The 15,969-nt window shown below is 50.8% G+C and overlaps 2 protein-coding genes across 2 annotated transcripts; both read right to left on the bottom strand.

Moving 5' to 3' along the window:
• Positions 1–295: 295 nt before the first annotated feature.
• LOC132077942 (late histone H2B.L4) lies at positions 296–3,456 on the bottom strand. Its single transcript, XM_059479778.1, has 3 exons — positions 3,393–3,456; positions 1,674–1,831; positions 296–1,004 (listed from the first exon to the last, which is right to left on the bottom strand). The coding sequence occupies exons 1-3, from the start codon at positions 3,454–3,456 to the stop codon at positions 768–770; spliced, it is 459 nt and encodes a 152-aa protein (XP_059335761.1). The 3' UTR covers positions 296–767.
• A 2,013-nt stretch (positions 3,457–5,469) lies between these two features.
• ABCF2 (ATP binding cassette subfamily F member 2) lies at positions 5,470–15,958 on the bottom strand. The gene is made up of 15 exons (XM_059483668.1): positions 15,798–15,958; positions 15,412–15,579; positions 13,103–13,315; positions 11,994–12,176; positions 11,525–11,696; positions 11,304–11,399; positions 10,146–10,248; positions 9,966–10,061; positions 9,746–9,865; positions 9,120–9,209; positions 8,789–8,899; positions 8,469–8,531; positions 7,876–8,004; positions 6,636–6,839; positions 5,470–6,034 (listed from the first exon to the last, which is right to left on the bottom strand). The coding sequence occupies exons 2-15, from the start codon at positions 15,563–15,565 to the stop codon at positions 5,897–5,899; spliced, it is 1,872 nt and encodes a 623-aa protein (XP_059339651.1). The 5' UTR covers positions 15,566–15,579; positions 15,798–15,958; the 3' UTR covers positions 5,470–5,896.
• Positions 15,959–15,969: the final 11 nt, after the last annotated feature.

Here is a 15,969-nt window from a genome sequence, read left to right as displayed (position 1 = left end):
GCCACATGTCTAGAAAGAAAAGTGTGTTTTTTTCCTGTCAGTGAGCTCATTTTTCTTCAGTTCTGCCTATGCCAGAAAATGAGAAAGTTTTCACCAGAAGGAAAAAAAAAAAAAACCCAACAAAAGCCCCCACAAAACCAGCAAAACTCAAACTAAACAACAGCAATAACAATACACAAAAACAGCTAACAAGGAACAATTCTCATTTGCACAACCCACCAGAAAAAAAAAAACCCAGACAAAGGACAACAGCTTTGAAAATAGTTTATAAACATTAGAAGAACCCTTTATCCAGTGGTAATTTGATCCTATTGACCCAGAGAGATTTAGCATCTATTCTGACCGGTATAAACTGATAACTTGGGCAGAAAGACCCACCACAGTTAGGAAGCAGTTGAAGAACAGCGGGACAGTCAAAGGCAGCAGAGGTTTTTAGCAGTCAGGAATCTGAAAGCCATAGTAAGGATTTTGGAGAACTGCAGAGAACCCACTATGCTTCCCACAACGACCCCAGCTTTGCCCAGGCACACCCTGTGGTCCCTGCTCCTGGTTGCACATGGTTGTTGTCAAACAGCAGCTGCTCTTCCAGCCCTCCCAAGCAATCCCCACGGCCACAGTTTAAAGTGTCTCACAATTTGTGATGCCAAGATTAAAGCCACGCCCTGTATTTCTATGCATTTTTTATTTGCAGGCAGACAACGCGAGGTTCCGCTTTCTGAGCTGAGAAAGAGCCAAGGCCTTTCCCGCAGGAGGCGGCGCGCCTGGGGTCACTGGCCGCTGGTGTACTTGGTGACGGCCTTGGTGCCCTCGGACACGGCGTGCCAGGCCAGCTCCCCGGGCAGCAGCAGGCGCGCGGCCGCCTGCACCTCGCGGCTGCTGAGGGTGGCACGGCGCCCACACTGCGCCAGGCGCGCCGCCTCCGCCGCCAGCCGCTCCAGCATGTCGCTCACAAACGAGTTCATGATGCTCATGGCCTTGGACGAGATGGCCAGGTCGGGGTGCACCTGTGGGACACAAACCGCGGCTCAGGGTCCCCCCCAGCACCTGCAGGGAGCGGCAGCTCCGTCCCCTTTGCTCCGACTCCAAAGGCACCCGCAGCTGCCACCCCGAGGGTTTCAAACCGTGGGCCACTACAAACTCAGGACAGGCTCCCATAGTGCTGTAGGAGTTTGGGGATTGCACTGGAAGGAGCCTTCTTACAATCCCTGTGAAAAACATGGCTGTGAGGGATGGAAATACTCCCACCTACAAGTCCTGTCTACAGGCTCATGCTGACAACTGTGGCCTAGAAAACCCATGGCCACTTCCAAACATGCTCTCATATCCCCATCAAGAATCACCAGACATGTACTCACAGGGCCAGAAGCAGCTATTTCTACAGTACTGACTTTCATGAAATTACTTCTTCAGGCAGAGCTAAGCACCAGAGCTCATTCCCCCTAGGAAACAATTTCTGCTCTGGATCCACCTCTACTACCCCTAGAATCCACCCCCTCAAATTCTAAGCTTCAGCTGGGCCTCTCCTGTATCTGCAACCACACTGTTTTTTCTTTCCCCATCTCTCTAGAAACCCAGATTTTTCTTTTCCATGCTCTTTATGGCACTAACATACAAGAGGCAGAAGTTACCTTATGTACAAGGTAATTTCTAGCAGAAAACAAACATTTACTCACCTGCTTCAGTACTTTGTAAATGTAGACTGAAAATGCTTCCTTTCTCTTTGGCTTCCTCTTAGATCTTTTTTCCCCAGAGGCAGCAGCACGACCACGTTTCTTCAAAGGTTCTGGGCTCATCTTAATCCCCAACAGAACAGCCAGCAAGTGCTGTGGGGCTGGTTATATAGCACAGGACTTACCCTGCCTCAGTTGCAGCCCCCAAGAAACAGAACAGGTACACACCTGCGGCTGATGATTCCACTTTGCACTAAATGAAAAGCAGCTGGCCTGAGAGGAGCTTGGAAGTGACAGATTCAGCTAAACTTTCAGACCTGAGAAGTTTGAGTGTAACCGGGGCAAAGAGGGGCAAGAGGAGAAGCATCTGATTTACAGGGGACAGCATTACCAGAGAAGAGCCATGCCCAGGTAAAAAAGGAGCTTGGTGAAAGGAGGGATCTTGCTTTGGTGCAAGACTGTGAATTGGAGTACTCAAGGTACTCCAGAATCAAATGGAATCACATCTGTTCTATGGAACAAGTAATGCCATCAGGGGAAACGCAGTAACTGCAGGGAGCATAGGTCCAGAGATTAAAGGATGGCACTGTAAACATCCTCCCAGCCCAATTTCCCCTGCTACCTAGCCTGCTCTTGGGATCCCACCTGCTGCACACAACAGGCAATGTCAGGAGGGGGGCGGTGGAGGGCTGACACCCCAGGTGTGGATTGATCTGTCTTGGAAACCAATGATTACACTACTGAGGGTAAATGTGACACAGGATTTAGGCATTGCCAGGAAAAACGTGCAGCAGCATAGCAGGGACATGAACAAAACAGGGTTTTCTGTACGTTGGAGAGAAAAGGAAGCCTTTCAGCAGACACTACTGCAGCCATTTCATAAAGGGATGACACCAGTATGCTTGTGTGGTGGGGGAACACACTTTGTTTGGTGGGAGTCTCTGTGCTGGCAGGTGGAATCTCCTGCTCAGGTACACACATCATACTGGCACAGCCTGAGCAAACCACATCTGCCAAAGAGTGAGCCTGGGGGCCTAGTCATCAGTCAGTGCTCCTGCTGCTGCTTGTGCAGCCCACAGTGTTCCACTGAATCCCTTTACTCCCCCCTGTCCTCATGGGGAGGCACCTGATCACCCTCCCCTGGTGCGCGTGACTGTCACAGTGACAAGGGGGGCAGTGCCACAGTGGGGTTCTTGCTCCCAGACACTGAAACCTTAGTGATCAGGCAGTGCAGGCTGCAATGGTCGTGTCAGTGCATCTGTGAAGGAGAATGGGCTTGTGGAGATCTGGCATCCTCTTGAAACAGGAGTGACTAGTACTGGCAGTGAGGAGCAGGGGACATCACCACCTGTGCTTCCTAAGGGGCCCTGTGTTGTCAGGAGCAGTACAGGGCCCACCCTGGGAGGGACATTCCACCACTCCTTGCAATGGGAGCTGTGTTTCCTTGGCCACAGCACACAGGGAGGGACTCCTGTGCTGAAGGAGCTTGGGGCTGTTGTATCCCTCCCCAGCTACCGCCCTGTCTGTGACACACAGCCTTACACAGTGATAAACACACAGCTGTCTTTTCTGAAAAAAACCCATTTAGCTGGAAGGAGCCCGTGGGTGGAGGAACAGCACCTGGTCACTCAGCATTAGGCACAGGATGTCTTCACACATCAAGGGTGGAGGTGGTCCACAGAGCAGTACAGCCAGCCTCGGACCCTCAGGTTTGGGAATTACCCTCTGTTTCCCTGGACTGCATGGGCTGGAGGCTGTACAGGCTGCTGTGCTGGGCCTGCCTCATGCTGCTGCTGCTGGTTTATGGGATATGGATCCACCTGCAGCACACACACAAGGGAATCCCACAAGCCTGCACCTGCCCCCTCTGGCTGTGCTAGAGCCAACCTTGCTTGTGGACAAGAGGCAAGTGTGATTGTGCAGGCACTGGGTCACTTCTTTTACAGAAACGACCATCCTAGCACCTGAGGAGCAACTCTTGTAATTTATCAACAGTTTTTCTTTTCTGTAAAACCAGCAAATTCTCAGCTGAAACAGCCTGAAGTGGCACTGCCTCAGCTTATTGCTGTCTCTGAGATCAGCGCTCCAGGACATGTCACCCGCAGCTGCTCCAGCACAGCCCAACACACTATCACCACACAACAAAATGAGGTTAAACCAAGGCTGCTAAAGCACATTTATGGATTCCATTTCACAAGTCCTGCCCTACTGTCACCCCTAGTGCAGCTACAGCTGCTTTTGTTTCCAACATGTATCTGTGGCCCTTGTTTATACATCAGAGACGTGTAAGTTCCTCTCTTAGCAGCAGCAGAGAGGTGACAGAGCTCTTCCTGGCTCCATGAGCTACAACAATGCTCCAACTACTGCCCCTGTCATCCCAGCATCCCCCAGCCATTCTCAGGATTTACCATTCCCAAAGAACTCAGTGTAAGATTGTATTTTCCATTTATTACTACAGATCTGAAATGTACTGAAATTTATTGTTGCCAAATCTTCGGTAAGAAAAAGAAGTTCAGGACAAATAGCTCTAGCCTCAGTGAGGACTCTGACCTCACCATTCTCAGAGCTACTTCACAACCATTTCCAACTCACCAGCACCTCCTACAACCTAGAGAGGAGCACAAACAGACCTGTATTAATCTATTATTGTTAAACTTTGTGGCCCATCAGTCTTTTGAGTAATCACTTCTGTGAGTTTTCACACCCTCACTCTACCTGAAAACTTCCAAGTCCTCCACTGTGAGATATTAATCCAGGTGACATTTACTACCATCTAGACTTTTCTGCAGAACTAACTTGGAAGCGCTTATACTAACTGGCATTATTTTCCCAGAAAACATATTATTTTTGTCCTCTCAGGTCATTGCTAGAACCAGTAAAAACCTGAAGGGTGCTTTTTGATCTACTAGAAGCAGCTCACATTTGTCCTATGGATGACACTCAGTGCTTCCACAGCAGCAGTCACAACTTGGATGGGCCCTTTGGGAAAGAAAAATAAGGAAAGACTTATAAGTCAAAGTCAGTCAGTTGGCACCAAAGAATGCTCTGCATGGAAGCACAACTCCTTCATTTGTCCTGTCCTTCCACTCACCCAGGCTCTGGTGCTGCCACATGGGCTGCTGGGCTACACGAGCCTCTCCTGGGACCAGGGCTGTCACTCTCATGGGTCAGAAGTAATTCAAATGATGACCCATGATCAAAACCTATTAGGTTCAATTTGCTACCTACCTTTCTCTTTAGTACTTTTTATTCTAGTACTAAATTAAAAATGTGTTTTATTCAAGCTTCTGTGGCTCAGGGTGAGGTTTGAACACCAACTTTTCCAAAAATCTGTTACTGACACCAAAAATTACAATTAAACAATTAAACTTCAGCTGATTAGTCTTTAGTTAAACCTGCAAGGAATGAGGAACTAGTTCAGAGTCCAAAATCCCTACATTATTTAGTCTTATTATTAGACAATTCAAGGTGAAGCAAAACGCCACACCTGAGCCAGTGGTGTTCTGCCTCTAACAATGATCTGTGGAACACTTTTGGGTTGTGTCTGTCACTGTCCGTGACAGAGGCATCCGTGGCCTGTTCAGGGACTCACTGGAAATGCAGCGTTCAGTGTGAGAACCCTGTTCAGTGCCTGCACAGCTCAGGACTCCCCACCCACATCTCTCAGGTTCTGGCCACAGCTTTGGTTCCACTGAGGAACTGAGCACTTTCAGGCAGAGCTGCTCCCACTCAAAGCTCAGGACTTGCTCACTCACCCCAGCACAACCCAACTACCATGGCTCACAAAACAAGACAAGACTGTTTTTCTCTCTTTATTGACTGATGGATTCTCAGGCAGATCTGTTAATTACACTGTTAAATAATAGTTAAAAACAAACCAAGGCCAGAGGAGTTTGAAGTGAAGTATCTAAACTGAAGCAGAAATTGGGAAGGAAAAGGCAGGAGAAGCTGGGCTGGGGTCTCCACTTGTGTATCACTGCAGCTCGGACACCCCAATGGCCACTGTTGTGACCCCAAGCCAACAGACTCCAAGGCCTGGCTCAGATGGGACGTTGTCTAGGTAAGGAAACAGTTGCCCAAATGTAGCCAGACCAGAAGAGAACAGCTCTGTCCAGACATAGAGGTGCAAGGCAAGTCGAGGGGAAGCAGTATTGCAGCAATCCTAGAACACAGCCAGAGGGAGCAGCAGCTGTGCCCCGCCGTGGCCAGGCCTGGGGCTCCTCAGCTCACACGTTGTGGGTCCGTTTGGTGAGCTGCGGGTCCTCATCCACCAGCTTCGACTTGAGATGCTCCTTGTAGGCAAGGATGTCCCCTTGCCACTTGGTGATTGTCTGCTTCTCACAGACCCAGATCTCCTGTGCCACCTGACAGACAACACACCATGATGAGGAGAGAGGTTTGCAGTACAAATTTTTATAATCTTACCAAAAGTATAAAGTTAACTAAAAACTACTCTCTGAAGTCTTGCAAGAAAAGTTTGTTAACTTTCACATGTAGACTATCAAAGAAAAGTATCTACAGGGAAATATTTTCCCTGGTGTTTTCTGCATAATTTGTACAAGATTTTAGAACTGAAAGTCCCAGGCCCCTCTGTATTTCTGGTTTTGTTCATGGACTAAGATGAAAAGCCTTTCTTGCTAAATTGGTATTGAAACAAAAGTAGTTCTTGACCTGAACTACTTGGATCTATCACAGTGAAAAATAAAATCATATCTGAACATGCAGCCAAAGCTATAGGGGATCGATCAGCACTTCACATTTGTGGTGGTTTTTATTTTATTTTAAGTACCTAATGTTTTCCTGGGCTAGCTCAGCAATTGTTTAACATTGCAGTAAGGGAGTCACGATTTCTTTTTCACCCACCCATCTTTTTGGGATGAGTAAGAGCCAGCCAGTTGAAAACACCTTGTTTTCATGACTAAAATGTTAGAAAGGTGCTCTGACAAAACTCACAACTGTCCTTACCTGTTGGATGAGTCTGAAGTCATGGCTGACAAGCATCATTCCTCCCTCGAACTCATTGATAGCATCTGCCAGTGCATCTATGGTTTCTATGTCCAGGTGGTTGGTGGGCTCGTCCAGGAAGAGCATGTGAGGGTTCTGCCAGGCCAGCCAGGCAAAGCATACACGGCACTTCTGCCCATCAGAAAGGTTCCTGATGGGGCTCACCTGCCCAACACACACATGGCTTGCAGCTCTGCAGGGACCTGACAGCTTGCCACCCTGCCCCAAACCACCTGGGTCTCACCTTGGGCTCCCAGCAGCTCCACGACACAAGAGTTAGCCTTATACCTGCATCAACCTCAGTTAGCCTTATACTCACACCAGCCTCAGCCTTACAGCTACACCAACCTCAGTCTTATACCCACACCAGCCCCAGCCTTACACCTGCACCAGCCTCAGCCTTACACCTGCACCAGCCTCAGCCTTACACCTGCACCAGCCTCAGTTAGCCTTATACCCACACCAGCCTCAGTTAGCCTTATACCCACACCAGCTTCAGTTAGCCTTATAGCTACACCAACCTTCTCCCACCCTGGGAAAAAGGGAATTCCAGGGGTTTCTGAAGGACTGTACACAGCAAGACCCAGCTTGTGCCAAAGGTGTGTAAGGACAGTTAATTGGTATGACTGGTATTCACCGACACAACAATCAAACTACTCTCAACTTCTGCAGTGATAAATGGGCAAAACCAATGTAAAAATCAATGCTGAGCTGCAGCAGCAGTGTGGACAACTGTCACACATAGGACGTGTCATGTACAGGAGCGTGTCATGCTGGGCCTTGGAGCACCATAGGGGAGCCCACCCTCTTGCCTGAGCCAAGTGGACCCTACAAACAGCTGAGAATCTTCTAGCACTTCTGCCTGGCATTCATCTCGGAAATAAGAGAAGCAAAATAGTTCAAATTATAATTAAACATGCTCAGGTCTAGCAATATACCAGAACTTGCTTTCTTTTCACCTGGAGTGTGAGGGAGTCACCCCTTCCAACCCACACACTGCTGTGATCCAAAGAAAGTTTCCATAAGCTGTGAGTTAATTTTTTCTGTAATTTCAAAGGCAGAGATGGAAAAAGCATTTTGATGCTGTGGTGTGGCATACTGCATACTGAATCACACTGTCAGGTATCAGTAAAGTAACAGAAAACACAGAACCTCTGCTCCCCTAATGAACAAAAAGCAGACCTCAACAGCTAATACTCACCTGCTGCTTCCCTGTCAAACCATATCTGCCAATGATTTTCCTCATCTCCTCCTTCTCCTTGATCTCTGGGTAGCATTTCAGCATGTACTCCAATGGTGAGAGGTCTAAGTCCAACTGCTCTTGCAAGTGCTGACAGAAAGGAAAAGTCAGCTTCAGGCTGTGCAGGCCAACCACTCCATGGCCCTAAGCACTCCCCCCCTGCACCCCTCTGGTACCAGGTGAGCAGCTGAAGGCATGAGCCAATAATCCCACCCACAGCCTCTGTGCCCAACTACTAGGGAATAATTTAATAACTGCCATTTGAGGAACAGGAGTCTGCTCCAGAACAGGAGGCTTGTTCACCACCAAACCCAAGGCACCACCTCTGCTGCAGCAGGTGGGAGACTGAACAGGAAGGACCACAGCCAGGCTCTCTGCAGGGTGAGAACACGAGCTGGAGCCCATTCCATGGAACAGCTCCTTCCCCCATCTCCAGACACAGAAAGGCAGCACTGGGAGAGGCCTTAGAAGCAGAACTGGAGGGACAAGGTTCCTCATTCCTGACAGCTTTTTCCTCAGGATTCCCTGTCCCCTGGGGCTGCTGTAGGGAGTACCTGGTGGTATCTACCGATCTTCACATGTGAGTGCTTGCGAATCATCCCATCTGTGGGCAGCAGCTAGAAGGGGAAGATAAAATCATTTCAGCAGGAAAGCCCTTCTCTTGTAATATGCCAGAAATACAGAATCCAGCCATCTCCAGTCTGGCACAGGGGAGACAGTCCGAATAGGTAATATGAGAGGAAAAGCTCTATGTTTCACAAGACCACAGGACTTCTAAGGCCTGACCAGGGTGTTCTGGCAAACAAGTGCACTTTGCTGAAGACTCTTCCAAAAGCAAAGGCCCAGAGCAGGGTAGACAATGCACAGAGCAAACCTCTCCTGTGAGCAGCTTCAGCAGTGTTGACTTTCCAGCTCCATTGGGTCCAACAAGAGCTACACGAGTATCCAGGTCAATCCCAAACTCCAGGTTATTATAGATCCACGGCTGCGAACCACAAAAACCACAAAACATTTTCAGTGCTCTCCAGAATGTCCCCGCTGCACCTGTAATGCTCTGTCCCCCAGCAGGCCCAGCATTAGCACTGCCAAGACCTTTGCTCCACTAGCCATATACTGCAGCCCCCTCAGGAAGCTCAGCCAAAAGTCTCCCACTCCCAAAGAAGCAGGAATACAAGTGATCTCTGTATGCATAGTCCCATACTCACCCCATCCTTGGTGTATCTGAAGCTGACATTCTGCACCATGATGACGGGAGGGGGAATTTTCCCACAGGGTGGAAAGTAGAATGACAAAGTCTGTTAACACAGAATATCCACCTGTGAGACACCCACATCATGGGACAGCCCACTCATTCCAGTATAACCATGCCTCACTACCAACATCAGCTGTAGACAAAGGCACCAGATTGTGACTTTTTATAAGCCCTTCTTGCAACTCAGATTTATTCTGATGAGCTGCCTGCAAGCTCATCTGCTGGCCAATAAACCCCTATTTCTTTTCCTTTGAAACAAATGTGGGTCTGCATTCTTAACACAAGTAAAAGGTGCACTGAGCATCCTCTTCTATATCCTATGAGCCCTAGGCATTCCTTTCTGATTTTTGCAAAACAGCCTTATTAATAAGACAACTCCACTTCCCTCCCCTAGAAAACTCCTCCTTCTCATTGTTCAGCATTACTCCATGCTGAGTACAGCGATACTTGGCATCAAGGAGGGGTATCTTGTTCTTGCTACCAGCTCTGTCAGCCCTTCCCGCTGTCTGCTGAAGACCCTTCTCCTCCTGTAGTCTTTCAAATACAGATCTCTAGATGCAATTCCACGTCTGATCCTACCTTATCATTCACAACTCTCTCTGTCAAGCCAGAAGCCATCATTTTTTGAAGGGTCTTCTCCTTGCTCTGAGCTTGCCTGGCCAGCTTTGCGCTACCATGGCCAAACCGTGCAATGTAATTCTGCAAAAAGAGTCAGCCAAAAGGCACAGTGATAAGGCTGATGAGGGGCAGGAATGCCCACTGAAAGGGTAGGAGGGTGCTCGTGCAGCTAGGCAGGTACCTTCATATGAGCAATCTGGTCTTGCTCCCAGTGGAATCGCTTCATTTGATTTTCCTCTAGCTCTAAGCGGGTCTTTACATACTGATCATAATTTCCCTGGAAAGAGAGCATGGCACATCAGGTGTGTCCAGAGAACAGCCCCTGTTCCTGCTCTGGTTACGTGGGGCTCTGTTCACTCACCGTGTAGTACTTGAGTTTGCGGTTGTGCATGTGGATGATGTTGGTGCAGACGCCATTCAGGAAGTCCTGGGAGTGGGATATCAGCACAAGAATCCGCTTGAACCTGTGGCACCACGTAAGTTATTACAGACTCAATTAGGAAAAGAAATTCCGTTTGTTGGCCCTGATGGTGACAAAGGCTTTATATGCATGCTCTGGTAAATAGCAGTGAAGCAGCTACAACCAATTGCAGTGAGTAAATCCTGCCAACAGTTTTCACTGTAGTAAAACACCCCGGACCATTACATAGTCTTTGCCTGTTACCACAAGAAGTCCAGAGCTGATTGCCTTTGAGGCAAGTGACTTGTGTCACTGATGCAGCTGCCTCCACTGGCATCACATTTCTAAGAGGTTTCAACCCTGGCTGCTCACTGTCCCCTCAGTACAGACTCCCATCCACATGCACACCGCAGGTGGTTCTGCTCCAAATCCGTACAACGAAGCGTTAAAGCCTCACCAAAAGAGGTTCAAAGTTCTTTTCTAAAGCACCTCACTTCTAAAGCAAGGACACAAAAGGTTCAACTGACAGAGCTGATGGGAAAACCTCTGCAAAGGCAAAGCCCTTCTCACAATACAGTTCTTTTAATGCACACCCCATAACCTGAGCATCCTAACTGTTCTAAGCTTTTTGCCTTACACCTTAACATTTTACCTTTGTTATGAAAAGCAGGCACCTCACACACTAGCAAAAGATGAAACCAACACACTCAGATACTACAGTTCTGTGAAAACAGAGAAATGGTGGGGAGGAAGATGAGCTGAGAGCCAGGTCTGGAAAGGTCATTATGTACTAGTACAGTACATAATGCTGGTACACAGGCTGCCAAGGCCTGCTCCTGGCTTTCAAGGAAGCACCTTTAACCTGGGAGTACAAATCAGCATTTCTCATTTCTTCAGTGCCAGGGAGATAGGGAGTTGAACTGAATTCTTTATCCTTGTGTCAAAGAATCTCACACAGCAGCAAGCGGGTGTCACTGGTACTGCAACACAGTTTTGCACCCACAAGAACTATACAGTTACTCCTGCAGAACTTGCTTAGTGCTGACAAGATGTTAAAGCTCACACGCTGACAAGCAGAAAAGCACAACCCACAGAAGCACCCAACTCCTCCATGCTTACGTTTTCAGCTCTTCCTCCAACCACACACAGGCATCCAGGTCAAGGTGGTTTGTGGGCTCATCGAGCAGCAGCATGAAAGGCCGAATGAAGAGTGCTCTGCAAGGACAGGGGAGATGACAGCATAACATAAGTGCAGGGAACCCAAAGCCTCTCAACCTGCTCTGAGTCCTTACAACTGCCTGTGACTCTGCAGTCACAAGCAGGCACGCACTCTCACTCACCTGGCAAGTGCCACCCTCATTCGCCAGCCACCACTGAAGTCCTTCAGCTTCTTCCTCTGCATGGCTGGTGTGAACCCCAAGCCGTGAAGGATACGTGAGGCTCGTGCTTCTGCCTTATCAGCATCCAGCTCCTCCAGGCGTTCATATAACTCCAGGAGTTTCTCACACTCCGCTGAAAGAGAGCCTGCCAGTCAGCACCCCTGCCCACAGAGGGCTCTCAGCTGCACAGCTGGGAAACCTCACAGCCCCTCTGCTCTGCTCCTACTAAGCCCCCTCCACGGCAAAGCCTGAAACACTTCTTAAGACCGCACGGAATAATTCATCCAAAGAAGTGTCATCTGTGCCTATTAGTACAGGGCAGCTGGGGGAAACAGGTACCACAACATGTGAAATCTTTCCAAGGAACCCCAATTTCTTTGGTAGGGAAGGAAAGGGAGGAAATGTCTTTTGGGACTATGAGAAGCTTTACCGTCTTCATGAGCTAAACGCTCTGCTTCTCGCTCCAGCATGGCCCTCTCTGTATCCACCTCCATCACACACTGCAGAGGGGTCTTGTCACTGGGAGGCATCTCTCGGGTCAGGTGATAGATGTCAATGTGCTCTGGGATGGGCACTTCTCGCTTCCCAATAGCTGACAAAAGCATGGATTTCCCTGTGTGCAGATAATCACAATTAATTGCTCAGTCAGTGAGATACAATGTCAGTGAGAGTCAGTGAGATACAACGTCACAGTGAAACAGATGAGATACACTCATTTCCCACTGTGATTCCTTCTCTTTCCAACCTCAGAAAATCCTGGGGAATTTTTTTCCCAAGAGGCCAGAAGAACTGGAGGCACAGTAGAGCCCACTGTCTCGGTAGGACAGGCTGTCCTCCTCGCTAAGGCTCACCACCCCAAAGACAGAACTGAGACATGAAGAAGCTTTTTGGAAACCACTGCACTTCAGCCCTTACCCAGATTTTGGAAACTTTATCTCTGTTGTAGTTTCTGCTGTCTAACCAGGTCTGACAGCTGGTATCACAATCCCAGATTCCAGAGACTTCTAACACAGAGGAAAGTAATGCACTCATCCCTAAACAACCTGGGTTTTCCTGAAACTTAAACCAGATGGTCACTCTTACTAGCACCTCCCTAATCACAGCCATATTCTGCATCTCTCAGTGTAGCATCACTTTCGCCATGGACTGTACAGTTATTTCCCTAGTCAGGCCAAACCACACGTTTTCTACTTCTCCATACGGTACACCAACAGCACTGGGTTTACTGGCTCTACTAGGCTAATCAGGCAAACAGGAATCAGGCACATTAACAGCTCCCAGACAACTCTCCCAACTCTCCACAGAAACAAGATCAAAAGCACAGTCCAAATCTAGAATGCAATCTCAGACATCTATCAGCAATCCTAGTAATTCCCCCCCTGGGTGGAGATATGGGAGAACAGAAACTGCTGGGTCCCATCCATATATGCCTAACAGCCCTCCTTCTGGTTTCCAGCATGTCCCACCTGCACCTGCCCAGCTTCTCAGCAGAGACCTATGCTGAATTCCAGGGAGCCACGGTGCCTGCCCTCGGCTTACCAATGCCATTGAGTCCAATGAGGCCATAGCGTCTCCCAGAGTTCAGCTCCAGCTTGGTGTCACTCAGCAGCTCCTGGCCATGAAAGGTCAGGGAGAGGTTGATGATATGCACATCAGTGCTGTTGGGGTGGGAGGCCAGCACTCCTGTCACGGCTCGAGCAGCAGCTTTCTTTAACTCAAAATCCTCCAGCTCCTTCGTAAGAGCATCCACCTCTGTAAAGAAGACCAGAAGTGTTACTGATTTACAAACACAAGGGAAGCCATAAGCCCCTGCACCAAAAGGCCCAGGACCACGAAAACAACTCCCATTTCTACAGAAGAGCTAAGGAGACCAGGATGCAATGACACTCAGCTTTTCAGCTTAGCAGGAGGATATATACAGTCTAGTAGGAACTTTCACCAGCTAAATATCTAAATGTCATCTAAACAAAACCGGACCATCAGAACTAAGCGAGCAGACACAACAGTGAGCCGTTTTCTGAATGTGATGGGACTAACCCCAACTTGCAGGAAAGACTAGACTAGGAATAGAGTGTACAAAGTTTTGCCTGCAAGTGTAAGAAAAGGCTTGGACAAAAAATGAATTGACTAGAAAATAAACAAAGGGAAAGCTAAGAACAGAGAAGCAGCAGTGGAACAGTCCCTACTAATTTTCTGAGAAGCTACAATGCTCATCTGCATGTTCCCCCTTCCTTTCCTCCTACAGTACAAGAAAATCATAGAATCAAAGAATCCCAAAATGGTTTGGGTTACATCTTCCAGAGCATTTAATTCTAAACCTGCTGCCATGGAGAGGGACACCTTTTACTAGAGCAGGTTGCTCCAAGACCCGTTCAGCCTGGCCTTGGACACTTCTGCGGATGGGGCAGCCACAACTTCTCTGGGCCGCCTGTGCCAGAGGCTCGCTGCCATCCTTCCTGTCATGCTGACCTTCTGTCACAGGCCAACTTCATCCAGTGAGAGATGCTGCCCTTTGAAGCAGCCAATGGCACTGGGGATCCTGGCAGGCAGACCTGATTTCTGATTGTGCCAGCACAGAATGACACCCTGCCTGTCAGCATCCAGCACTCCGGGCGAAATCACCCACTCCGCAAAACCACTATTAACACCGTGGCAAACGTGCCTTAGCCAACGAGCAAAAAATATCACTGGCACTGATACAGGACTCCTTTGGGCAATGCCACAGAGCAGTGACCACAAAGAATGAAACAGGTGAGTGAAAATGGGTAGGGGAGTGTTACCCCGATGCATCAATAGCTCAGCAAGAAACACGCCGGTATTGATCCGCATAGAATCACATGATCTCCTGGGCCGGAAGGGACCCACAGGACCATGGAGCCCCAGTCCCGGCCCTGCAAGGACACCCCAGCACCGCACCCGTACCCGGGAGCGCCGTGCCAGGCCCCGAGCTCGGGCCCGCTCCCGGAGGGGCCGCCGGGGCAGCGAAGCCTTCCCGGGACCAGCGGGCCCCGCCCCGCCCGCGCTGCACCAATAGCAGCGCGCTATGCAAATGACCCGGCGGAGGCGGCGATTGGGCGGCTCGGGCCGGGCGGCCCCCGCGCGCCGGGGCCTCACGGAGCTCCGGCCCGCGCTGGGACCCGCGGCCCGCACCGGCCCCGCCGTTTGGCACGGCGCACCGCGGGTGAGCCCCACAGAACCCTGCGGGCTGCCAGCTGAGCTAAAGGAAGGCCTAAAAATGAACTCTTTGTAAGCGTTTCCAGCCCTATTTCCTTTAGGACCAACAGCTCCCTGCGGCAAAGCCTCTCTCTTTAACAGGCACCAAGCCTCTTTTAGAGGCAGGCTCTTAGTTTTGCAAACCAGGTACTTCTCAGAGAAACAGGTGAGCAGAGAGTCACAGCAAATAGCAGTAAGAGAATTGATTTAGACGCTACAGTGGTTTCCGCAGCAGGAAAGAAAACTCCAAACGAAACGAAAACCCGAGAAACCCCACACAGGTCTGGGCATCAAGTAGCAGAAGGTAGGGACAGTGACTGAGAGGGGGAAAACACCATCAGCCCCCTCCATCTTCACACTGCCGTGCCTCAAGCGAGGGCATCCTTCACACACACGGCCCATGCGGAGCCCCCGGGCCCGCGGCTGTCCTTCTGCCTCAGGGCAGAGCGGTCCCGACGGCAGCTACTGCAGCCGCCGGTTCCACGCAACCCACGCCGAGGCGTCTCATCAGAACATCACTGTCGCGGTTCGCCCACCCGGGACACAGCCGAGCGCACACGGTCCGCCGGAACGGCGCCGGCCAGGCCCCCGCCCTGCGATACGCGGGGCAGACACAGCACCGGCCGGCTTCTCACCTGGCAGCACCGTCCCGTTGGCCTCCGGGGGCCGGACTTCCTGCGGCTCCGGCCCGGCATCACCGTTCTCGTCCGGGACCCGGCGCGGCCGCTGCCGGGCCTTGGCCGCCTCCTTCTTCTTGGCCGCCTTCTTCTTGGCCAGGTCGGAGGGCATGGCACGGGTGGGAGCTACGCCAGAGGGGGCGACAGGCGCCGTTAGGCCGCGTCGATCCGGCCCGGCCCGGGTCGCCCCGCCTCTGCTCCCCGGCCCGGAGCACACGGCGCCGCCGGCTCCTGCCGAGGGCTCCTGCCCGCCTGCCGGGCTGCCCGCGCCGCGCTGCGCCGCCCACCCCGGCCCGGCCCTGCCCCGCTACTCCCCGCTCTCGGCTCCCCGGGCCCGCCCGCACCGGCCGCTCGCGCTTTCCTTCTGTCGCAACAGCCCCGCCGCGACCGCGTGCGAGCGCCCCGCCCCCTCGGCGCACCGGCCAATCGCAGCGCGGACCGTCACCGGCGCCGGGCGGCGCGCGGCCCTGGGCAGCGCCGTCCGCACGCCGCCGCGCCTCCCGGCATGCCGCGCGC

Source organism: Ammospiza nelsoni, chromosome 1, assembly GCF_027579445.1.
Source record: "Ammospiza nelsoni isolate bAmmNel1 chromosome 1, bAmmNel1.pri, whole genome shotgun sequence".
Lineage (NCBI taxonomy): Eukaryota > Metazoa > Chordata > Aves > Passeriformes > Passerellidae > Ammospiza > Ammospiza nelsoni.
This window is presented reverse-complemented; position numbering and strand designations above follow the sequence as displayed.